General features: G+C 39.4%; 2 protein-coding genes across 4 annotated transcripts in view; one reads left to right on the top strand and one right to left on the bottom strand.

The window, feature by feature from the left end:
• LOC140339534 (zinc finger protein 692-like) overlaps positions 1-22,048 on the bottom strand; it is a 26,810-nt gene extending 4,762 nt beyond the window's left edge. Inside the window, exons 1-9 of one of the 2 annotated variants that reach the window (XM_072424281.1) lie at positions 20,873-22,048; positions 14,555-14,706; positions 12,960-12,991; positions 11,998-12,771; positions 11,688-11,897; positions 11,274-11,388; positions 10,565-10,729; positions 10,418-10,471; positions 2,132-2,210 (exon numbers count right to left, since the gene is read on the bottom strand). In XM_072424281.1, the coding sequence (XP_072280382.1) occupies positions 2,132-2,210; positions 10,418-10,471; positions 10,565-10,729; positions 11,274-11,388; positions 11,688-11,897; positions 11,998-12,771; positions 12,960-12,991; positions 14,555-14,706; positions 20,873-22,048 (2,757 nt within the window). Of the gene's footprint in view, positions 1-2,131; positions 2,211-10,417; positions 10,472-10,564; positions 10,730-11,273; positions 11,389-11,687; positions 11,898-11,997; positions 12,772-12,959; positions 12,992-14,554; positions 14,707-16,998; positions 17,713-20,872 lie in introns of those variants that run through there. The other variant, XM_072424282.1, reaches the window with a different exon arrangement.
• LOC140339539 (uncharacterized) overlaps positions 21,928-26,817 on the top strand; it is a 20,715-nt gene continuing 15,825 nt past the window's right edge. The window contains exon 1 of one of the 2 annotated variants that reach the window (XM_072424288.1): positions 21,928-22,060. In XM_072424288.1, coding sequence (XP_072280389.1) covers positions 22,019-22,060 — 42 coding nt within the window. In that variant the 5' untranslated portion in view covers positions 21,928-22,018. Of the gene's footprint in view, positions 22,061-24,258; positions 24,418-26,817 lie in introns of those variants that run through there. The other variant, XM_072424289.1, reaches the window with a different exon arrangement.

Raw genomic sequence — 26,817 nt, 5'->3', positions numbered from 1 at the left:
GGTGCTTTGTCAACCATAATTTTTCCCAACGGTTTCTCAATCATATCAATTCTGAGCCATTGTGACTCATTTAAGGCAGTGACATTGCTGTTATGAATTTGGACTTGAGCTCTGCCATTTTCCTTTGTGTACATAGAGCTTAAAAAAGTGTTTAGTAAATCTGCCTTGTCTTTATCCCCAGTTACCAACCAAGCGAAAACCTTTAAGGGGCCTACATGCTCAGATCTGATCCTTTTGTTATTAATATATTTAACACATTTTGGGGGGTTTGTCTTTTGTCTTGTCAAATGTATTATAAAGAGGACACTTCCCGTCTGCTTTTATGCATTCTTCCCCAAAGAGTTGCCTAACTTCCTGAATAAAGGGAAAGGTTACACATTCCTTCCTTAAAGTAGAAAAATACCTCCTTTTCTTAGGTGGTTACCATTACTTTCCTGTGCAATGTCTTTCATTTTGAAATTTTGCACATTTTATCCCCTTTTTACATCTTTTGGTATATTCTTTATAGTTTTCAAACGATGAAGGTGATCCTTCATTTTGATATTTTTGGAATGCCTTTTAGCCTCTTAAACATATTACCAATTGGAATATATTTTTCAGTGGGCTTTTGTAGAACAGACTTGAAACATTCCCATTTCTGTTCTGTGTTCTTTGAGGACAATATTGTCTCCCAATCCAAGTCACAGAGAGCCGCCCTTATTAATAGAAAATTTGCTCTCTTAAAATGAAATGTTTTTATCTTTCCTGTTTTTGCTTCCTGTTTACAGCTTACATTAAATGAAATCATTTTATGGTCACTGCTACGCAGATTCTTTTTTATTTGCACAATTGTTATAAGCTCTGCATTGTTAGAAAGAACTAGGTAGAGCAGAGTATCATTTCTAGTTGGGGCTTCTATAAACTGTACTATAAAATTATCTTGTAATAAATTCACAATTTTCCTCCCTTTTGTTGTTCCTGTAGTGCCATTACTCCAGTCATTGTCAGGGTAGTTGAAATCTCCCATGATTAAAACACTTCCACTTTTCGCTGGTTGTTATATCTGTGGTAGTAGTTGATTTTCTATTTCTTCCTTAGCACTGTAGCAGACTCCAATCATTAATTGTGTGTTATTCAACCCCACATTCAACTCCACCCATAATGCCTCAACCTCATCGCTTGTTAATCAGCAATTTCTTCTTTCACCTTCACTTTTAGATCACTTCTCACATACAGACAGACACCCCCACCCCTTCGTTTGACTCTGTTTTTATGAAAGAGAGTATACCAAGGAATATTGACAGCCCAGTCATGTGAAGAACAAAGCCAAGAATCAGCAATGCCAACTAAGTCATAATCCTCCTCACTCATTAAGGCTTCCAACTCCCCCATCTTGTTTGCTAGACTTCCAGCATTGGTGAACAGGGTCTTTAAAACCATTGCTGCTTTTACCATCATTGTTTGCCAAATGGTTTTGTTTTTCAGTACAACTAGTACTGCACATCCAATGTAACATTTGTCCTGGTTTTATTTTCAGTGCTTAGCTATACCAGAACCTATGTGCACAAGTGATACTTATTGGTTGTTTCTGCCAAAGCAGCCTATCCGCAGCACTTCATCTCCACAGATTCCAGGTTGTAACACAGTATAAGGGGAGGACCAGAGGGGAGTACAGAGCTAACCCATAGGTAGGAGAGGGGGGATATCTATATACTGTATCAGGTTAGTAGAAAAAAAAAAAGAGAGAGAGATTAAAAAAAACGGTGTTAGAAAGTAGGTTTAGATAAATTTTATTAAATACATTAGGTAATAAAGGTGGGGAAGAGGGGATCTTATATATTAGCTTAACCAGCAGTGGAAAGGGTTTTAAATAATCTGGGTTACAATGTGGGTTTAGATTCACTTTAAGGATAAAGCTTATATTAGGTAAAGAAGAGAAAATTACATTTTGAATACATTCAAATTTTCATAGGGCAAACATTTGTCAATAGTTTGTGTATATGTACTCTATATGGCCAAAGATTTATGGACATGATCATCACACCAAAATGTGCTTGTAAAAGGTTCTAATGTGTCTTAGAAGGTAGCAAAAACCATATTCTTCTGCACTGGGTACAGACAGAGACATTTTGCTGCTCCTGAATATACCTACATTCAGATATTGCCGCTTTGAAAAGATTTTCCCGCAGTTCTCATATTCACACATCAGCAGTTCTGGCGGCGTGGCCTTCCTGTAGATACAAAAGCTTACTGTTATATAGTGAAATGAAGGAAGGGAAATGCCCTTGATGGAAAACCTTAGTGGATTCTCTTTCGATCACATATTCTCCCATTTCCGATCATTTTTTTTATTTATTTTGGATAGATGTGAAGTGAAGTGATGTGAATTACGATAAGAATTTCTCTCCCATTTGATTAAATGATTACACAGCTCAACTAAGAAATATTTTTTTCCACTTGCCATGAATTTTTTAATATATTTAGTATATATTAGGTCTGCTGAATCCAGAAATGGCATCAATTTAATTAAATTGGAGTCTAGTTCTTGTGATACAGGAATCGGAATAGACGATTTTACCAACAACAAATGTTAACACAGCATATTATTATCAATCTTTATTCACACTGATGTTTTGCATTTTATATAATAAATGTAACATTATTTTTATGAAACATTCATTTGCGCCTTCCTTTTATTCATACATTTCCTTTTTTTACAGAAATATTAGTTCTTTAAAAAGAAGTTGTTTAAACGACCCTAATGTATTTTGCTACATTTGTGGTGAATATTCTCATCAAAAATATTACAGAATTTGTGAAGCAAGCACAGCTTGCATATTTTGGTATTAAACTGGGGGACCAAGAAAATATTGGGCTTCCAATATGGTATGGAAAACTTGTGTAGAGTGTCCACGTCAGTGGAAAAGTGGAAAAATGGAAAACTGAAAAATTTAAAATTTAGTGTACCTATGGTATGGCGAGAGCCCAAAAATCATCATAATGATTGCTATTTTTGTGCTGTGAATGTAAAAGATTTCAATCATTACAAGAAAAACAAGTGGGAGTACCCTTATTTGGAATCAGCAAGACCACCTGTGCCTCATGGTGCTGATGTGGCCATACCAGTGTTCTGTACAGTCCCTGATATTCCTGTATCTGACATGGAGGATATACAGGGTTTGGAGTGTAATCCAGGAGTTAGCAGTGGAAGTATGAAGGAAGTGTTTCATCAAACCAGCAGTTCTCCCAAGAAGAGCTCAATGATTTAATACATGACCTAAGTCTGTCAAAACAAGCTGTCACACTTACCTCTTCCTCACTAAAGCACAAGCATCCCTCTCCTGCTCATGCCTGCAGTTCTGAAGCTGGGCGTGCCTCTGTTTCTAAGCTTTATCAAAACCATCCAATCCGCTGGCCAATCACAAGACAGCCTCTTGATCAGTCCTGGCTATTTAGCTAGCTTACAAACTGCACTTTGTGTTCGTGCAACAAGTCTTCACTAGTGCTCGAGCCTCCTAGTTCTGTGATCTAGTTCCTGTAGAACTGTTGCTTAATTCAGTGGTTCCTGTGTTAATCCCTCTTTGTCCAGTCTGTTAGTTCCCAGCCAACTTCCCTGTGCTGTTCCAGTGTTCCTGTCTGTGGATATCCCTGCATCACCTCTACCTCCTGTTGCTTCCAGTGTTTCCTGTGCCTGCAGTGGCCTCTGTCTCACTGCAGTCTGTCTCCTGGATTCCTGGCTGTTGTCCCCTGGCGTGTGCCCTGACCTCTCTTGCTTGCTGCCTGCCTCGACCCCGGCTTTCCTTGACTATCCTTCTGCATTGTGATTTGGTACTGTGCTATGGCCACCTTGGTGTGCCCAAGGACCACAACTTGGCAGTAAACAGCGGCGAAACATCCTCAACATCAGAGGTTCTGGAGAAAACCTGGTTACTGCTTAGACTCCGCGACTTGGCCCTTCCCAGGGCTCACACCACCTCCGTGCAAGCCATAGCACCCCCTAGTTGTCCTGTCTCTCCGTTCATGACACAAGCATCTGAACTTTTAGCATCCAGGCTAAAAGAAAAGAACTGTCTGAGACCAGAGGTTAAAATAAGGGTTTATAGGACAAGAGAGGTGACACTCCTACCAGATTTCAGTGAATATGGACACTTTGTGTACTGTTATAACATTATTGGACTACTAGCCCATATGGGAGTACCAGAATACCAAGCAGAAGACTGGCGCTTTTCATAGACAGTTCCACTCGAAGTATGAAATCTGTTTTACTGCATAATGGCAACTGCTATGCATCAATTCCAATTGGTCACTCAACAAAACGTAAAGAAGAATGAAAATATCAAAATGGTCCTACAAAAGCTTTGCTATCATGAACACCAATGGTCCTTATATGTTGATTTAAAAAGGGTGAACTTCCTACTTGGACAGCAAAGTGGATACACAAAGTACCAATGTTTCATCTGCTTGTGGGATAGTAGAACAAAGCAGGATCACTGAAAAAAAGTGACATGGTCTCCAAGGGAAAACATGAAAAAAGGTGCAGTGAACATCATTAACGAGCCAATGGTTACAAACAAAAAAACATTCTCCCTCCACTACACATAAAGTTGTGATTAATGAAATAATGTGTTAGAGCTCTGAACAAGGACAGTGATTGGTTCAAATACATTTGTAGATTCATCCCTGGATTGAGTACTGAAAAATTAAAAGTAGGAATCTTTGATGGACCCCAGATTCTTAAACTGATAAATGATTCAAATTTAACAAGTTACATGACTGATCCTGAAGCTTTCGCCTGGCACAGCTATGTCATGGTTGTCAGGAACTTCTTGGGTAACCATAACGGACAAAATTATGAAGAACTGGTACAAAACTTGCTCTTAAACTTTAAAAATCTGGGTGCTACTATGATCATAAAGGTACACTACCTTCATTACCATTTGCAAAATTTTCCAGATAACCTTGGCGATTTCAGTGAGGAACAAAGGGGAGAGGTTCCATCAAGATATAAAGCTGATGGAAGACAGGTATCAGGGCACATGGGATAGACACATGATGGCAGACTACTGCTGGAGCCTTCAACGTGATTGTCCTGATCATCAGCATAAAAGGAAATCATACAAACTGAGTTTTCAATTATTTTTTTGTGATTAGTTTTGTAAATATAACGAATATAGAATATATTGACATTAAGTATTTCAAGAAAATAATTTGTGTATATGTAGGCATATCTAGTTTAATTTTGCTTAATTTTCATGTTTCATTAGCTTTCTATGAGGTTATTATTGAGGTCATTATTTCAAAAACTAGAGCCAATCTAGCAAAACCAATGCCATATTTGGAATCTGTGCATCACACATAACCAAAAATGACTTTAATCTGTTTGGCAAGAAAATGTTTGATGACCAGTGTTATACACAAGACACATACTTTTGATCAATAAATACCAACATGTCCAATATATTCACATCCAACTGGAAATGCAAAAATCACTTGTTTACATTTAGTCAGCTTCTGCCTTCGCATTTGATTTACTTTACATCCAATTGTTTTATCAAATCAGGAATTATATTACGAAATTAAAAATCAGCCTATGTGTACTTGGTCTAAGAGAGGAGTAGCAGGAAGCAGAATTTGCATAGGTAAGGAGCAGACATGGTGCTACCGTTGTTGTAAAAAATCATAAATGTATTCAAAAATGTATTTTTTTTATTTTTTTATTAACAACATTAAAACTCTTCAGCAAGTTATGAATCACTAAAGCAGTGATTGGGTGCTCCAACCCCTATTGGGCCTAAATGCATCAAAGGAGCAGAGCCTGGCTGAAGTCATAATGTGTTAAGCAATGTAACTGTGGAAAAAAAGTTTTTCATTTTATTATATTTATGAGTTTCACAGAAAAAATGCAGTCAGAGCAAGCCAAAGTTAAACACAGACATAGGAGAAGACCTCAGTGTTAAAGGTCAACTTAAAGCATGCAGTGAGATTGCAACGAACTGCCAAACAACAGGGAGACTTTTGTGACTGAAGGCTATCTGCCATGTTAACGGGTCAGTGAGATATCTTACTTAACATCTGTTCCAAGTGTCCTAGCAAGTCCTATGTAGGGTCACAGGAGATTTGGAAAGGAGCATGGGAACCTCTAGTACCTCTGAACATACAAGGGGGCCAAGCCAATAAGACAGAGAGGGAAAGAGAAAAAAAATCAACTTTGGGGAAGGAGGAATCAAGCTTGGACAAAAAATTGGGGCAGTAAGGATAGGTAAAAGAGACTGGACCACAATTGACCCAACAAGATCCCATCTGCAAAAAGACCTAGATTAGGGAAATGTCACATAGTTTTAGGGTGACCATGTTTCATTGTATGTAGCCATTTCTGATATGGAGCATGGCCAGCAACTTTTCATGAATTTAATACAAGGTTACCGTCCCTAAACCTGGGTAATGGTGAAAGAAAGCCTTCACAACACTTTCTTTTGTTACTGTGAATATGTAGGTGAAACATGGAACAAAGCTTTTAAAGGTAAAAGAGGATTTAGCGGAGGAGTAGCACAGAGGGCCAGCAAAGAAGTCCTATCTGCTATTGCTTTTGAGGGGATATAGCATAGCTTTATCACCTTTGTGTATCTCCAGAATGCCCAGCAAAGCTCACAAGATCTGCATGTAATGCATGTACGTGGTAGAAGTATTGGAAACCCAGCAGCTGATAAAATCTAAAATTTAAGACAAACTCAATTTAGGATTACACTGGGGAACAATTTTGAACAAATATTTTGTTGACTTCAATTTCTAAGCTTATTTTCACTAAAATAGGTATGCTGATTCTGAAAGTGCAGTTAGTTTTCTTTTATCAGGTCAGGTTTTGTCTCTACTGCTTATAATAATGTGATTACTGTAGTGTGGATTTGTATAGGCTATTCATTTACACGCAAGACAGTGCGGTCAGAGGTTGTGCGCTGCTCTACGTAGTAAATAAGCAAAATTTATTTTTCTACTTACACACGTATTTCCTTTTTTTCAGATCATTTCTGGCTCTGCTGTTTCTCGTCATTCTAAACAACCCTGATTCATTTTGTTATATCTGTGGCAGTTTCACTATTCCCAGTCAAAGGGCGAACATCAGCATATTTAGAGAAGCAAGCCTATTTGGCATATTTCAAAGTTAGACCTGGTGATCAAGATAAGTCTTGGGCCCCTCATAGGGTGTGCAAACAGTGTGTAGAGGGTTTACAGATGTGGACAAAGGGAACACGTGGTAAGATGCCATTTGGTATACCTATGGTTCGGCGAGAGCCAGGAGATCATTTCAGTGACTTTTACCTTTGTATAGTGAAAACTTCAGGATATAACAAGAAAAATAAAAGGAAACGTAGAGTATCCTAGTCTACCATTGGCTATACGTCCATTGGCTCATTCAGATGAAATCCCAGTGCCGGTTTTCGTTACACTACCCTCTCTTGAAGAACATGATTATGGTGATGAACTAGGTGACAACAATGATGAAGAGTTTGAAATTGAAGAGGACTCTGTTCGTAAGGGATTTGATCAGCATGAGTTAAGTGATTTGGCACTATCAAAGAAGGCTTCAGAACTCCTAGCATCAAGACTGCGTGAGAAAAACTTACTTGAAAAAGGAACGAAGGTATCATACTTTGGAACCAGAGAAATTGCATTTCTGCAGTACTTTAGAACTGACAGTGGCTTTGTTTATTGCCATAACATACTTGGTTTAATAGAGGAATTGGGAATTCTATTCTATAACTGAACTGAATGGCGACTTTTCATCGATAGCTCAAAGCGGAGCTTAAAAAAAGTGTCGTCCTTCACAAATATATTTGAGTCAGTGCCAACTGGCCATTCAATTTCCCTTTGTGAAGAACATGCAGACATAAAGAGAGTTGTTGAGTTGTTGCAATATCACCAACACAATTGGGTCATCTGTGTTGACCTTAAAATGGTATGCTTCCATCTTGGTCAGCAACGCGCGTAAACCAAGTATCCCTGTTATCTGTGCATGTGGGACAGCAGAGCTTGTGCAAGGCATTGGGTGGAAAGGAATTGGCCTCCAAGATCTGCCCTAAAACCAGGTGATCCAAACATTCTACATGAGCCACTTGTTGATAGAAAGAATATTATATTCCCGCCTCTGCACATGAAACTGGGTCTGATGAAGCAGATCATTAAAGCTTTGCCAACTAAAGAAGACTGTTTCAAGTACCTCATTTTGGCATTTCCTAGCCTGTCATTTGAAAAAATAAAGGCCGGTGTGTTTGATAGTCCACAGATTCCGCAGCTCATCAAAGAGTAATAATTACACAGAAATTGTCCAGAAACTCTTGGAGAGCTAGAAAAATGCTTGGTTGCAATATGAGCATCAAGGTGCATTTTCTGCATAGCCATCTTTCTAACTTCTCAGAAAACCTTGGTGCAGTCAGTGATGACCAAGGTGAATGATTCCACCAAGATCTGAAGGTCATGGAAGGACAGTATTAGGGTAGATGGGATGTACATATGATGGCTGACTATTGTTGAAGCATCCCGCGGGATTGTCCTAACACTGAACACTCCAGGAAAAGCTATAAGCGTACATTTTTACCTTAACCGCTTACCCTAATAATTTTCAAATATTTTACTGTAAAAAACATTGTCATAGAGTAACAATAAATCCTTGGTATGAACAAAAGAAATATAAACAGTACAATTGAGTTATTATTTCATTATTTTTTCATTGTATGTAAAATTTGTATGTTTTTTGACAAAAATAGAGGGTACCCTGTATCGTACAAAGTGGATGTGATAGCAAAAAAATTGGGGTCATTTCTGGATTCACCACCCAAAAATTTGTAAAAAACAAGTGTAAGATCTACACTTCTATATACCTTCTAAATTTTTACAAGCATGCATGAGGTGGATAAAGAGAAAAAAATATTGTAATAAATCTATTCATTTTCTTATGTGCCATTAGTATTTTTACCTTGCATCACTGAAGTCTCAGGTTTAATTCCATAAAGTAAAAAATGGCAGTCAAATGTGGTCAAGTAACGACCCATTCCCGAATCTTCTCTCTGTTAGTGCTATCAAGGAAACCGGATAACCGGATTGATGAACTACTGATTGATAATGACTTCTGTGTATTTCTATAGAGGAGAGCACTGCATAGTGCGCTCGCTTGTCCTTCTCCCTCCCCTCTTCCATATCATTATTATTATAATTATTATCATCACACGGTATTTATATATTGCCATCATATTACGCAGCACTGTACAAAGTCTATAGTTGTGACATTAACTGTCCCTCGAAGGGACTCACAATCCAATGTCCCTACCTCAGTCATATATTAATAATGTACTCTAAGGTCAATTTTTGGGGGGAAGCCAATAAACCTAACTGCATGTTTTTGAAATGTGGGAGGAAACCGGAGTACCCGGAGTAAACCCACGCAGACACAGGGAGAACCTGCAAACTCCATGCAGATAGTGCCCTGGCCGGGATTCGAACCAGGGGTCTAGCGCTGCAAAGGCAAGAGTGCTAACTCCTGAGCCACCTTGCTGCCCAAGGAACAGAATGGCGCCAACAATCATCTGATATATTCAGGGGTCCTAACAGTGTCTTTATAAAGGGGCCCCCTTACTCACTGATACTCAGCTTACTAGTATTTTAATTTTTTGATACAATATAGAATGGTTAAAATTTCTTCAAAGGAAAATGTTGTCTTTTTGGGAACAAAGACAATAAAAAGAAAGCTAAGATGGGTTCTAGCCCTTACCCTGATATGTGTGTGCATGACTGCTGTAGTAATAAAAGAAAGTAATCACCCCTCGAGGCAGAAACCAATGTGAATGCTAATGAATGAGGTTTAATATATAGAAAAAAATAAATGTATGTCATTGAATACAAGCTATTCATTGGGCTTGAAGGAATTTGTAAGCACTACAGTGCCACCTGGAGGGGATTTGTATATACTGCAGTATATGACAACACCAATTGCAAAGAAGAAGGTATCTATATTATTACATATACAGGAGCTGTCATTAGATGTTAAAAGAATTGCACTACTTTTACGATCCCCCATCTTTGCTGTGCCTTAGGCTGACAACACTATTCAACGCTTACATTTTTGCAGACTTTGTACTATGGGTCCACCTTCTGCTTACATTTTAGATTATTAGTAAATATCAACACACTGGTGACACCAACTTATCTTTTTGCCCCCCGCCCATGTACTTTCTGCTCCGAAGAATATAGAGTTTGAACTTGTACTGTAATTCTGTAATTTCTAAGTTCAACCCAAATTTTATTTTTCAGCAGGTATGCAGCATATTACAATAAATAGTGTAAATAAATTATTCTTATAGCAATACATAACAAAACATTTTTTAACTTCGTAAGTAGTCATTTTTACAGTAATTATAACTGGATAAACACAATACTGATCACTTACCTGATCCTCTTTTTACAAATCTGATCCAGTTCTTCATCCACATCAGGTCTGAGCCTGTGGAGAACATGAAGCTGATTGAGATAAAAAGCTTTTTTATTGAAAAAAAAAAAGGGTTTCTATGGGGAACACATATAAATGCTTACATACCGCGTCACCTTGGGAGTTTTACACTGACTGCTCTGCTGATCGTCACTCTCAGCTGGAGGTGGCTCCTTTCCTGATGCCTTCACTGATGGACTCTCATCATCTGCCTTCCACAATAATTTATCTGATGATGCTTCCACCTCCTGGTGATCCTCAGTAGTAGCCAAACTATAAGAAGAAAGACACGAAGCTTTCAGAATGAAAATGCCTGCAAAGAGCTGTCTCTGTTTCCAATAGCAACTAATCATTGTTCTTTAAAAAACTTAAACCAGAAGCAGGAAAAAATCCTTAAAAGAAGAATCATAGGATTGTAAGCAGATGCATGTGCATGCATTTTCCTATCATTTTGTTCTTCTTTTAAGGATCTTTACATATTATTGCTCGGAATTTGTCTTGATAACCATTATCATTCGTAATGAAAGTATGGAAAATCTAAAATCTGAAATTGTCTCCAGAATAGGAGCTTTGATATGAACACTTAAGACAATGTTTGACACCATAACCCACTAGGATTTTTCAGCCCACTTCTGTAAGCAATAAAGTAAAAAAAATAAATAAATAACCCCACTCAAAGTTAAACGGTATTCGTAGATGGAGGAGTATGGAGTCCCTGGGTCAGTACTTGCTTTCATATGTATTTATGCACCCTACAAAAATATCTTTGCTTTCCATGGTGGATACACCCTTTAGGCTGTTTCTTCATGTGTATTACCTGTCCGAGTCCTCTGCTGATACATTTGATCCAACAACTTCCTCTGCAATAGACTCTTCTATGGGACATATCTCTTCGTTTGTTTCTGTCTCAGGAGCTCCACCAACTGTGAGTTCTGTAGAAACAAAAACATAGGTTTCCTAAAGAATAAGTGCACTTTTAGAAATGCAGGAGATACTCCCAGCCACCAATAGATGGAGCTGAAGGACAAACCATAGACTAACTCTGAAGTGGGATAGCTGAGCAGTCTACTTATTGTCCTCTATTCTGTACCTTCTAGTGGTGGCAATGAGCAACCCCTGCAAGAATAGAAACTATCAGGGTGGCATACACTCACTGGTCAAAGAAAAAAGGAACATTATATTAAATAGGCCTCCCATGTAGTAAGATATCACTACATGTCTTGGGTCTTACCTTGTCTCTTAGGAGGAACCTTGCAGGTTGCTGTACACCGTGCTCTGGAATAGGATACCTGCTCATTTTTGTCTGCTTTCCTGTGGGATCCCTTGGTACCACGAGGGGATCGTCTACACAAAACAGGTAAAGCTGCCTTTGGCTCAGCTGTGGTTTTGTGGTGGGATTCTTTGTGATGGACGCCAACTCGCTGACATCTTCTGCTTGGACCTAAGAAAGGCAACAAGGATGCTATAACGCATGCACACCTGAACTAACGATCATGCTTTCATCTATTGACAGCACAAACACTTGCAAAACTTGCAGTTACCTGAAGGAGTTTCTTGAAGTTCCATTCTTGATAATTTTGTGGAACAGTTCTCTGTTACTTCAGAAACCACAGTGTCCTCAATGACTGATCTTAGCCTTTCAGAATGCCTTTTTTCACATTCCTCCATGGTAGGCGTTGATATTTTGGTTTGCTCTTGTTGGCACACAAATGCACCTACACTTTCAGTCTCCTCCTGCCCATTGACAGTAGACTTTTGTTCCGCCCCATTTGAAATCGTCGCCTTGCATCTCTCGTTGGCAGTGCTTTCCACCACAACCTCAAGTCTTTTTTCACCATCAGATTGTTCTACCTGTTCAATATTATTCTCCTCACTTTTGTCAATGGTTATGACACTGCCAGATACACTCACTACACTGTTAAACTCTGCGTCTCTTCCTTGAGAACAGATCCCAAGCCCACACTGCCCTTCTACTTCCTTTTGTGACTCTCTTGCTTGCATCTCCCATGTACAAACTGATTCAGAATTCTCCTCTGGAGCATCTGTCCCATCAGGCAAGCTTTCTTGAGTGTTCAGTTTGTTTTTGCCAATAGCTAAGTTTGCTTCCTTCCCTTTGATGCCCTCTTGCGGATTCCAATTAAATTGGTGCTCTTTGCAACCCCATAGTAAACCCGGCGTCTCCTGGGGCTCACTAGAATGTGATGGTGACAAGATGATAGGGGGTGTTGGACAGTCTCTGCCATGTTGATGACACAGGAAAGCCAGGCGTTTTAGCGATGAGATAGATACAGAAAGGAGTGTGATTGATTTTGGAACTGGGAAAAAAGGAGAAAATGAGGGATACATAAAAATCACATTAGTAAAGAATATTGGGCCTGAAACAAGACCTATGTGCTTGGCTTCTCCTTTTATTTTAATAAACTTTAACTGCTGACTGGATGCTCAGTATATTACTTAGTATTTAACTGCTTTAATTGGGGGTACACAATGGAATATCTCTTACCAGAAGTTCCTGTGCTGCTAGTCGATATATAGCTGCAAAGCAAACACAGATAATTATTGGTTGCAGTAATATGCACATTTAACAAGAAATGTTGAATCAAGGTGCCAAATATGGGGCAGTGTGTTTGGTTTGTCTAATTTCCAGTCAACCTTTACTAAAGACTATCGGACAAACTTTAATTTAGCATAAGCAGATGCCAATAATGCAGGTACATAAACACCTTGGATGTAAAATAGAATACATATTAAAGCAGAGAAAAAATAGGTAGTACACCATAGGTTCTGCATTCAAAGCTTGAGACTTTCTGTCCTAATCTATATGGACCTTCATCATGCAGACAGGACATTGTGATGAGGGTACAATTTAATGGTGGAAGTTTTTTTTCAGTTTCCTGGGGACGAATTAAAAGTGGATCTTCTTCCTTATTAACCCCCATAATGAATAATGAATTAACTCTGATCGGATTGTAAATGTATGACATATCTCATGCATTTCAACGTTTTCTCATGCTATTTAGTTCTAAGCCAATGACCCAGCAACTAGTACCTAATTTCTGAACACTTATTTCTTTGATGACAGACTTACTTAGGTATTGTCAACCATTGGAACAGAACAGCTGTGTATATTACTTTTCATTGTACCCTGTCTGATTTAATTACTGTGCCAATTATTAGGCCACCTTCTGATCTTGGTGGTCCATTGCAAAACAACGGGCCCATTTATTTACAATGAAAACTTCTCTTTTGTAATGGAAGGTGGTGCTTCAATACACAACTACCATAGTTGTGTATTGAGGTGATATTCTATTGTAATGGATTGGCAGCACAAAAAACTGCCAGACTTTAGCATGAGTGTACATTGCATAGGTGTGAGGGAAGCCTTAGACATGTGTCAACTTTAAAAACAGGGAAATATACTCAAATATAAACCAAGATGTTTTTGCCCCTGAATTGCCATTAGTAAAAGAATTTTGGCTTATACTCAGGTGAAACCTAATGGATTACCTTGGAACTACATTTGTCTCTTTGACTGATCAGAGATTTGAAAGATAAGCTGTTTGTAATACTTTACATGAAGACATAGCAATGTCTACTGGTGACCAAAAACCATGCACAAATAATTATTTAGGACCTATTATAATCAACTCAAAAAGTACAATATAGTTGAACCCATGAAAAAGGGGATAACAAGATATACAGGCTGGGACCATGAGATTTTATTAGTCCCCTTAAAAAATAATTGTTTTAGAAATACCGTAACATAGATGTATTTATTCACATTTCTTTTTTTGGCATTTCTATTGATTAGTGTTTTGAATGTTAGCAGTGGCAGAAGCATTTTTGTCCTAGGTTTTTTTTTCTATAAAAGTAGGTAATTTGGTTTAAATTTGGATAGGTTTATATTCACCTATATACAGTATTGTGTCTAAGTGAACATTGTGCAAACGATATTCAAAAGTTGGAGATTCACCCAAGAGCCTCGAACCAGCATGAATGATCACATGAGCAGAAGGGATACAATAAAATATTGTATACTATTCACCACAAATGTGTTATTTATAGTACCTATTCCTATTGTAAATGTGTATTTCTTACCTATCCAGCAGGAATTTAGCAAACTGTGCATGCTGTGCAAATCCCAAATGATTCTTTAGTGCATACCACTCATCGAGGTGGGAGCCTAACCTCACGCGGCACTTCCCACGCTGTGTATTCAAAAGACGCCTCTTCTCCTGCTGAGCAGTTGCCTAAAAGAGAACAGACATTTTATTGCAGGGATACTGAAAGCTAATAAAAAACATCTAACCCTTTCCTGCTACATCCAAAACAAAAGTTTTTTTTATTATTATTATGACATTATTATTGTAATCGAAGGCTTCTTTTTAATTTCAATGAACTTGAATGAAAATGAACAGGAGGGTCACAGGTGGTGAAGTTGAGATGTGGGGCCTTTTCCTCGCCAGCATGAACCATGCCCAAGGTTCGGATGATACATGTAGCGAATTACATGTGGCTGGCCCTATATGAAAATGCTGGTTCATATAGAACCTGTGCAGCAGGTGGGACAGCAGAGCAGCTGGAAAGGTGCCAACCTTCATAGCACATCTGTTGCTAAGTCTTAGTTCTTTATTCCGGGTTATTGGCTGTTATAAGAAACAGAAGTAATATGGGGTGCCACCTCTATAGCATGCCTGATGCTACCATTTTTCAAAATAGTTTAGGACCCATTTGCAATCTGCTCCTGGGCTAGTGATGCTAAGGCTACCCATGGCCAGTAACATGAATGTTCTAGCATTCCAGCATTTACCAGATTGTATCAAAATGGTGCTTCAGGGTGAAAAAGGCATTCATGTTGTGAACAAGAGTCTGGTTTACCTGCTATATTCCTGTCAATGCCAGTCTGTTACAGTGGAAGCCCAAAAAATGTGCACAGGGAATGTACACAAGACCCTACCTTCCACAGAGATAAGGTCTCTGACCCTGAATTCCGCGGTGCACAAGGCTCTTATAGAGGATAAAGAGTATACAACATCCAACTGGCCGAAAACAGGCAGACCCTTTTTCTTAGGGTAGTGACAGATGCCATGTTCACCCAGGTACCAAGTCAAAATTTTTGTGAAGGCCCTTTAACCCTTTTGGGTAGTGGAGAACCAGACCAAGCTCTTACGACCTCCCCACTAAACATTAAGGGTCAGGCTTGAAAAGCCTATTCATTTTGGTTCAGTGGTAAAGTGCTTCGTCGTTACCAAAAAAATAGTGCAAATGTATGATATGATGGTTGGCCACCTGATATGTATTTGAATTCCTACAGCCCTGGCCAACAGGTATAGCCAATGTTGAAAAAGGAATGTATTGAACATTGTGCCATGCTGAAAACATAGTGGGCCCTCCAACGCTGGACTGCTGCTCCAAAGGCACAAGCACAGCAAGCTTCTCTTTTCCCAGCCCATGGCCAGGCAAGGTAGCCCCATTACCACCAAGGGTTGCTGCCTTCAACTGTGGCACACTTGGGGAGGTCAAGAGACTATCAACCCAGAAGAAAAAGGGCAACCCCTATTACTACAAGGAATGCTAGCCTCTCGTCTTGCAGTACCAGGGTTTCCTACTAGGAGACCTGATCTTAGCTATAAGAGTACCAGTATAGAAAACAAATGACTTATTAGTGCTTCTGTTCACTACTCGTATTATTACCAGGACCCTGCCAAGAATCCCAGTATATAGGATGGGTATGGGATACCCATGTGGCTTTCATCCTGCACAATGGAGCACTTTATTGGCCGACCATCAGGCTATTACCATCACATAGACAGCATGCATAGCAGGACATAGCTGATTTCTGCACGGATCATTGCTGAGCCACCAGTAATCAGAGCAAGTATGGCAGTGCTCAACCCAGAAATTTTTTTAAGCTGGGTGGCAAGAAATTGTAGACGACTCGTAACCCCTGCATTGTGAGCCAACTCTTCAGTAACCACCCAAAAACAGCCAGGTAGTTACTGGAAATTGCCGGGTGGTGCACCCAGCTAAAAGGGGCATCACAGAACATCTACTGTATAGCGTCTGGAGTCCTAGGTCAGTTCCACTCTAAGGCGGTTCTTTAACTCAGCAATTTATCATAGATTACTAAAAAACCAGACACCATTTTTTAAAATGAGTGTAAATCTTTCTCACTTTGGATAAGGGGGAGCAGGCAGTATTCCAATCCACTTTTTTATTGTGAATAGTACTGGTGACAACGGTCATCTAAAACTTTATCGTTGTCACTGGTGATATATGGATCAGGAAAGAATTTCATTCATTTTTTTTCTGATACAGTCCTTTTACAATGTTATGGGCTAAAACCATCCTTGAAGCCTTCCTTATGCTTCACCCCAACCATTTTGGACTTCTATGCTCGGCTCTGTGACATTTACAGACCCCCAACACTCAGCAGAGTCATGCGACTATACAAAGCAAGGTAGTGACGTCACGCACCAGGGGCTCACAGCGCCCAGGAAGAATAGAGGCGCCTTTAAAACGTTCCCTAGTGCCTGCCTCACCTGCATCGCCCTTTTAAGAGTGGGGTCCGCAGCTTGAGGGCCTCGGCGCTTTACTCTCTGCAGACTGACTAATTGACGTAATAGCCGGGGCGTGGCCTCCGAGCAATGCCTTTCCTTCGGCGTCACGGCGGCCATCTTAAGTAAGGGAAGGTGTCTGCATTGCCAGAACTATAGGCATAGATTGAAGTTAAAAAAATGAAAAGCACTAAAAATTACTAGATATAGAAATTATACTAAAATAATAAAAAAAAAAAAAAAATAGTTTGGGAGCTTTTAATTTTATAATACAGAAATATTTCCAGGCTCTAGGTTTGTTTTTCTTACTGGAACTTGTTGCTACTCATTTGTGTTAGTTCTGCATCAATTAATTGCATTTAAATAAAATCCACTCATATTTAGCAGTATTTATATTGAAAGTTTTATGACTTTCATAATTCTACCCAATATCCAGTTTTTTCAGTTCATTGGCTCGATTTGTTTTTTCCATGCTGTAAAGTTCTACAACTGTCATGTGTTTGATAAGTGCGAATATCCACGTAGGCTATGCTTATCCTGTTCTACTTTTATCACTTACATTGTTTCTTAAGGTGCGTACACACTTCCAATTTTTATCGTTCCAATCGAACGACGAACGATCGATTGGGCAAAAAATCGTTGGTAAAAAAGTAACCAACGACGCCGACGAACGAGGAAAGTCGCTGGAAACGAACGACTGGACCGACGGATCGGATTGGAGAAATTAAACCTCTTAAATTTATATCACTACGGCGGACTCTTGTGGTTAACTCTCCCCCCCCCCCCCCCCCCCCCCCCCCACACACACACACTAAATTTCTATCACTCTTACCATGCCATGTTGCCCTGACACATATAAATGTCCACTTATGTTCTTTAATCCCAAATTCTCCTGAAAGGGGAACTGTAGGTATATTAAAAGGTAGGATAAGTGAGGTACTATTGTGGCTAACTCTCCCTAAAATGTTATTGCTGCAGCACCATTACATCACAGAAAAACATCACCTATCATACCGTGCTACCCTGTTACAGATAGCTGGCCACTTACCTTCTGTGAACCCCAATTTCTCAGAAACAGGGAGATGTACAGGGACCTGATCCATGATCCAAGAAGTATCCATTAAAAAGATTCTTGATTTGTTATTACTTTTATTTGTTGCATGTACGTTACTGTAACTAAAAACATTTCAATTAAATTTTAAATTAAAACGATTCTAGTTTTAAATATACATCTTTTTTGTTTGTTTCCATTGTGACCTGCAAGTTTTATCCCAATGTTATGATATAAAAGATAGCAGTACATTAAAATAAAAGGGCAGTTATCTCACATTGCACCTTTCCTCGTCCTAAGTAATCCCACACCCCCATAGACACAGATACCACAATCCAAAGGCTGAAGTTCATCTGTTTCTTTATATACAGCATTTTTGTGGTCTTGCTTGCTCATTGAAGCCCAATAGACTTTTTGGGCTGTGCCCTAGGGCAAGCAGAGGCCTATGGGCCTGTAATACACAGCCAGGACAGTGCTGGATAAAAAAAGGGAAACTGTGGTCATCAGATTTCAGTAATTAGTGCTATGACGTTTCCCAGTTTGGGAACCAGACTCTTCATGCTATGTTGAATATGGCTTTATTGATTACCTGAGAACATTTATTGGTTTGATAGATTCCCATTACATACGCCTATATGAAAAGTACATTAGCATGAAAGTATATCCCAAAAATGGTGTAAAATATTGCAACAAAATATAATATAACCAATGAAATTGATATATTTTGTAGATGGAAGCAGTTGACCTTCTCTTTCGGAAATGTTTAACATAACTGAATGTTCTCTTGTGGCCTCTGGCCATAATCCAATGTGTAGATTACTTTGATAGTAAATTAAAAAAAAGGTTTCCATGGGAATAATGTGTGACATGTTTCTCCACAGGCGGTTGGTGACCTAATCTGATGATACATTGAGCAATTCAGTTACAAGTGAGTCATATATTTAGATGGGGGAGGAAGGTCAGTGGACATGGGAAATGTTGAAAACAGAGGCACCACAACTAATATTCTTCTTTATCCTATGTCACCCGACTCACTGCGCATGCCTAAGATCGGCACATTTTTCTACTTGCACGAGAAGGCTCCTTCTGTGCATGCCTGAGATGCGCGGGCATGTGCAGAAGGAGCACCCAAGAGTCTTTCGGGATACGTGAGGTAGGTATCCCGGGAAGCTTTGCGCTCCCATTCACTAGGTGATCGAGAATTAGGGGTGGTGCTGCACCCTTTTCAATTTAAAAAAAAAATTTCATGAAAAACAGTGGATCACTTTTGGTACAGAAATCTAGACCTCAGTGTAACGCTCAGGTGGTTAAGTTATTATGAAAACAAATTGAAATGTAAACAAGAAGTTCTATTCCTAAAAAATATTAAAAATTTAATTATTACCAAAAGCAGAAGTGTGCTGCACGTTTCCTGGGTATTAGCCACAGGACAGATTTCAATTTCCAGAGAAAGTTCTAATAGAAATTGTTCATAATATGGAAATGCCTTCTGCTCATTCTTACACAACTGGTGATGGATGCTGAGTCACTTAGTACAAAGAAGTAAGCCTACATCCCATGTGTAGTAATGCATACAGTAATGTGCAAGCTTATCCAAAGTGAAGCTAAGCGTTGGGTAATAGAGTGGCTCTTTTATAAGATTGGTTCACATATTCAGAAAGTCTCATAATTATTAATGACAATACCATAGATGTATTCAGGGCCTGGCAAATATTTGGTAGCATCTTGCTTTGGTAAGTAAAAAAAAAATTACGTGATGCCAAGATAACCCATGTGAAGCAACACCTGGCCACTCACTCAAATATTAGGCTGCTCCCGCTTTCATTTATTTCCATGCTTGTTTATATTACTTCTGATCTTTAGCAAGTGATCACAGAGAAGGTGTCCACTTTGTCAACATATATGGAGGAAAAGCATGGGGAGCAGCACATGGGAGACAAAAAGAAGGTTCCTGTCGAAGGCTATTGTATAATAACCACCATACTGCACAACCAGGGGTTGACAACCACGAAACCCAAAGCCTAACAACTACTACAAAAGCCATTGAGTGACTACTAGTCAAGGCATCATCATCACAGCAAGTTATCAAAGCTGTAGCTAATATTATATATCCCCGCTCAGCTACAGTGCACAAATAAGCTCAACATCTAAACCAAACCTGTGGGGAAAGGGGGAGGTGGTGACCATTACAATAACTATACTAGATACTGGAAAGGACCACCACAGCCTCAACAGACAATTCTAGGAGTAGGCTTCGTCTGTATCTATTGTTGATCACGGTTATGATACATTTATATCATGTTTACTTTGTATTTCATAGCGTGTGGTGAACAGAATAATTTATCATTACCATTTTGGGGATCATGAATAAAGCTACTGTCTATTTAATCTGGCCCTTACATTATCTGTGAAAACATCTGTAGACACTGGATAATATGAAATGTATTTGGACCATGAGCTTGACACAAGTAAGGAAAAAATCCAATGGCCAACACAACTTTCCACTTGCTTAGCCCCAAAAAAAAAAAAGAACTATGACACTTAAAAATTTGAAATTTAATAACAAAATAAAACATATTTAAAAAAACAAGTTAATAAAAGTTATAAAGGCAACGTCACCTAAAATCAGATGGTGGACTTTAGCAGGAGACAAGTGAAATGCAGACTTTATACTTACCTCTGTTACATCGGTCCATAGGAATGGTCATAACAATATGTGGACATATAAAAATCATATACACTGCCTTTGTCTAACTTCGATGAACAAACCCTTGAAATGCCCTTCTAGGTAAAAGATAAGCATCAAACCTCTTGTCCAACATCTAAGGCTTTGCACTCATTTTCCATTACCCCTCGGAATACGAGGAACTTGTGGTTAAGGCCAGGGTGGCAGTGAAGTCTGTAGAAAGTTCCCAGCGCACCTCCAGGAGAACAGCATCCATAGTACACACAGGAAACACGAGAATGGAGAAGTGCCATGGAACACATGATGCAAGGCTCATGAGTCACATACACTTCATACCCAGTACATAAGTATGGCAGCTCTCCAGTACAGTGTTCACTGCTTTCTTTTGTGCGCTTCCGGTTCTCCTTCTCATCCCCTATTTGCTTTTCATCATCTTTAGTTACACTGTGCATTTTGGGCTGTTGCTCATTTTCCAGTCCTGCAAGGCATTCGTACGCACCTCCACCTTGTTGGCGAGCCACCATGTCTATTACTACCATGCAAGCATGAAGCAGCAGCTCTCTTTTTTCTCCAGATCGATCAGTCCCTACTGCCAAAACTTTCCCACTTTCTTGGTCAACCACAACAGCACCAATTCCTTTTCCTCCTCTAGCCTGGTTCAACTGTGCAGCTTCAATTGCTCTGCGCATGTGAGCTCCAATTCTTAGTTTCTCCTCATCAGACACTCCTCCGTGACTGGCTTCCTCCAGGTTCACCGTCTTAGGTTTTTCATGGTACGTACTAGGCCAAATGCCTGCCCACACTTGCTGCTCTTTACGATTTCTAGCAGAGCGCATTGGGACTGAAACCACAAATGGATCTCCCAAACCACTTAAGTCAATGGCGCCATCTTTGAAAATATCTGTGAGTGAAGGCACCTGACTTGTGTCATCATCTTTCCTAATATTCTCTGACCTACAAATACCTGCGTTCTCAGTACAGTCAGCACCACTATCCTTTGAAAAAGTCATTTTCTCCTCAAGTGAGGCAGGACGAAGAAGCATCTCAAGACGAGTTTGTTGAGCCCGAACCCTCTTTAGGTGTTTCATGCAGTCTGGAAGAGGATATTGCAATGAAAGGATCTGGGTCAACCGGGAAATTTGTTTTTTGTCTATAATTGGAGCAGCAAAATACAGGCACAATGGTGGATTAATGTTTCCTGATGTATACTCCTTAAGTTCTTGTTCTTCTTCTGGTGAAAGGACTGGAGTAAGCGACCATTGAGAAGTATGGGCATCATTATCTGCAGATGGGGCCATGGAAGTAGTAAGGTACTGAAATAAAAAAAAAATTACAATTCCAGGATTTCAAAAGTGATATAAAGTGTCTTTATGGGAATAATATTTTACAATGTAACCCCATGTGGGAATTGTGCATGTGCCAGAAAAAGTCCTTATCTTAGCCAGGTTCACTTGTCTTGAGTTGTTGGGTGAATGCACAAGGTATGTACAATGTTGGGAATATAGGCTAAGCCAGAGTTCTTTTATTGGTTGCTAGGGGATCCCTGAGCAGTTTGTTGCTCTCGGGTGAGTTTAAGTGACACCAATGATCTTTCTGACTATTTGTAAGGATGACATTCATCCCAATGGGCAGTAATGTATGAGACATTCTTCCCACTGACTTCTTTGCTCATGTACTGTGAGCTGGGATCCCAAACGCCTTAAAGTTATTTCAGGGGTTAAAAAAGTCAAGAAACATTGGGCTAAGGAAATCAAGAGAAATGGCAAGGTGAGACCCCCTTTAGGAAATAAGGGTTAGGGGTCTTGTAAGGATCTCTGCTTCTCCCCAAGACTTTCAATATTCATTGATAACAGGTAAACTGTTCGTGGCAAATTTAAAACGGAGAAATACAAAGAGGCCAGGCCTGGGGAGAAATGTACACATCAGACATGTTAGGTGCTCAGGTCCACACCACTACCAGGTTCTGCAGAGTTCAGTCCCTTGAAGGAGCTACTGCGCATGCGCAATAACTCATTACTTACTTCACACGTGTTCTTTAGAATTCTTGCGGAGGCGACGAGAAGAGCCTACGTGACATCATCCGGTGTTCCAGTAATTATTACCGTCAGTTCCCCCAGCCGACCCTTTTAATTCCGCACGTTTAAACGCTAGCAAACCCAAGAGCGCAACCACGTGACATGCAGGGTGGGAAGCGTCTACAGGGGACGTCAGGATCACGTGCTGCTGCTGGGACACGTCAGGGAAGCCATCTTTAGTGAGGGCACGTGCTGTTTTTGGAGCCCTTAAACAGAAATAAATGTTGGTTATAATACATCTATAATGCCAGCTGTCATTGGTGCTTGAGGTATTTATTAGGAAAATTAGGTTGCTGTCAAGCTGGGATTTTTAGTTCCTAATATGTTTAGTGTTTTATAGATTTTTATTGCTGATGTTAATAAGATAAAATAGGGAATGTCATAAATCTAGCAATAATATAGCTGTACAAATCACATTTGACCTGTTGGGTGTTTTTAGCTTATTCGAAATGTATTACTAGCTTTTGTATATGTGCTACAATAAAAGGGTATGCAATTCAATGTGGGCCATCACAGTGTACACCACACCATAGATCTGACCAGGGACGTTGTCTTACTCCATTGGCCAATTTATCCATCTTATCATAGCTGTAATTGACTCTTAGCTGGTCATTTCCTTACATAACAAGAAGATATTCATACATTTCTTTTGCAAGATAGTCTTAGAAAGGCTTGGGAAGAAGGTGATGGCATGTGGACATTGACCCAAATTAGATCTTTGCAGGTGTTCTGCGATCTCAAGATTTAATGGTCTGTACTAATACTCAACCATTACGTAATTGGAAGAAACATTATAAGAAATATTCCACAAAATGCTGAGGGTAAACTCCTTTGCTTCTCCAGCCCAGGTGGGCCTATTGGTGACAAGTCCACATGGAGGGACCAAATGCTCATGATTAAAGCATTGTTTGGACCACAGGCCTGGTACAGGCTTGAAGGATTTTCCCACCACATAGGCAGATGGTAGATTCATTTAATTCCACAAAAGTCATAGACAGGAACATATTTCAGGTCAAGCCAAGTCAGATTCCAATGATGGAGGTAGAGCAGGAGTAGTGAACATAAGCATCCATCCAATAGCCGCTGTGGATAATTGTAGCAGCAAGAAAGAGCAGGTCAGGTGTGCAAGCCATGGTCAAAAACAGAACATAACAGATCCAGGTAAACTAAAACATAGGTGAGGAACATAGACCTGGTCAAGACCGAGCATTCAAGGTGATGGAAAGCTAGAAAAGCTAAGCCTCAATACACCAGCCTGGTGTCGGTGCATCTTAAAATATGTGTGCTTATGGCAAATCCTCTGGTTGTCAGAGATAGGAAATCTTTCAGCAACATCATTTTACAGGGCATTTGCTTCAAATTCAAGAGCCATATTATGACTTCCTGTTATTTATAATATTCTTCTTCTTCCTGGGGTATGCCAGTATCAAAAAAGAAGCTCCTGTAACTCTTCTAGAGAAGGGATGGGGGTGTTAGGCTCCACCCAAAACATCTCTCTCCTCCTTTAGTCTGTAGGAAATATTTGGCATGTGAGTATATGTTTACAACAAGAGCTGCACAAGGGAAGCAGATTAGCAGTGCTGGACAAAACGGTATGTTGTTCTATTATGTCCTAGATCTGAATCTTTTGCTCCATTTATCTTCATAGCATGCTTTTATTTTCTGTGCTGCCTTACAGTATACCGGTACTTGTGTGAACTATAAAAATGTATTATTGCAAAGTGATATATATTTATATATATATACTCTTGTTTAGTGATAATTAAAGTGATCTGATAGTGATTTTGTTCAAGCACAAGGAGATGAGATCAAAAATTAACCTGGTGGAAAAAGTGCCTCCTTGTTTGTTGTTTGTTTGTTTTGCATTTTGATCCTATTTGAAACTGATCTTTTAATGAAGTGCATTGCATGAAGTTATGTCCAGTGTTGACTTCACAACATATTAAAAATAAAAAGGTTATAGCAATAACAACATGCTAATATGGAGGAAACACTCCCTGCTTTGTCCCCTTAACCCTTGCTGTCCCAAACAGCAAGAGCTATCGGGGGCTTAATTAGGCTGACACCCTGGTTCAATCCAGTTATGGAATCACTTGGTTCAGTTGATAATTACCACTACTAATTCAAATACCATTAATGTCACTTATGTTCAAATTGGCTAATCCATATACCAACATCTAAAGATTTTTAAAAATACACTAACATAAAGTAACATGCTGATAAGATGAGAGAGCAAAATGAGCAGAGGGAGGACCTCATCGGTTTACTACAGCTCTTATCAGCATCCAGTCAAGGATTGGGGTGCAGAGGAAGTTTGATGATTTTGATTTAACAGAGTACCACTGTATTCATTAACTGTAAGTGTGCTGCCTGGCAGAGCTGTGCATTCAGAAATGGATCAGCATGTGTTTCAATCAAGCCTCAAGGAAACCATTTTAAGTATACTCCTTTTTCTGAAAATGCTATTTCCATGCCTGTCATGCAAATTTACTTGCATACTTTTATAGCTACCTGACAAGGACAAAACAGATTATCTGGCCAGCGATGCCGTGCATTAAGGTACCGCAGGTCAGCGCTCCCTGTTTATTCTCTCCAACAGCGTCACTACCTTGTTTGGTGGACTATTCACCTGTGTAAATGACCTCTGGCTCTGTATTTTTGTATATTTTGTACTGCATTATTATTATTATTCCTTGCACACAGAAGGCCTGGGAACACCTGTGTGCTGGTGAAGGTACATCTAGCCACCCGAGGCTGAGCGGGTGCTTACATTAGGTGGAGTACACTATTAGATTGGGGGAATGGCATCTGTGAGTACTGGTGCTGGACCAGGACCTTACATTGCTTTTGCAAGATGGGAAACAACTTTATTGCATCACATTTATTGTTTCACAACGTTTTTCCAGTATTTCCTGTTGCCTCATTTTGTTTGCCTTTTTTTATTTATTTATTGTTTTTTGTGGATATGGTTCACATTCACTGGCTACTTTATTAGGTATACATTGCTAGTACCAGGTTGGACGCCATGGTGTAGCAATCAAGATAGGTTCACTGTGGCCATGAAAGGATTGGCACTTAAATTATGCTCATTTTGTATAAAGGGGTCCAAAGATTAAGTAAAATGCCCCCAAACCATTACTCTACCAGCCCTAACTGTTGATACAAGGCAGTATGAATCCATGCTTCTGACCCTACCGTCCAAACGTTACAGCAGAAATTGAGATTTATCGAACCGAACAATGTTTTACAATCTTCTCTTGTCTAATTTTGGAGATATGACCACAGACGGGTGGTAACTAAAAAGTGCTGGGTGGTGCGCCCAGCTAAAAGGGGCTGGGGAGAACACTGAATGTGTTGTGTGTTAGAGATACCCTTTCTATCAGCCTAAACCAGTCTGGCATCAATAAAGCATTTTCACCTAGAGAACTGCTTTTCACTGGTTGTTTTCTCCTTTTTATGTACACTCTAGAGATGAGTGTCCATGCTTTTGTTTTATTTTTCATTTGTGTTCAATATTTAATACATTTTATTTAGGATGTCAGTTTATTGTCCAAGTTTAACTTTCAACGCATCAAAAAGATAATATAAGCCAGGGTATTTTCTTGTTGTGGCAGTGTATTCGTTGTAATGTACAATATTATTCCTATATTTCAGGAATACAAAGTGAAAAAGGGTGCAAATATTTTACAAATAACACATATTTACAATGAGGTCCACCCTGCTGTGTCAAAGGGCAAGAGGGTGTTTTTTAACCTCTTATCTATACAGGTTATCACTACCGATATTGCAAATTGGAAGGTTCAATTGTGTCTCCAACGCGTTTCGCCCTTGCGGCTTCCTCAGGGGATCTGTTAGCCTGATGTAGAATATATATATCTGAAATATTTCTTTTCGCATTGTGTATTTTTTCATATAGAAAAAGTTTTTTTATATACTGCCTGCAATTCTACATCAGGCTAACAGGTATCCCTTCTGGGATGTAATTACTCTTT

This window comes from Pyxicephalus adspersus, chromosome 10, assembly GCF_032062135.1.
Source record: "Pyxicephalus adspersus chromosome 10, UCB_Pads_2.0, whole genome shotgun sequence".
Classification (NCBI taxonomy): Eukaryota; Metazoa; Chordata; class Amphibia; order Anura; family Pyxicephalidae; genus Pyxicephalus; species Pyxicephalus adspersus.
This window is presented reverse-complemented; position numbering and strand designations above follow the sequence as displayed.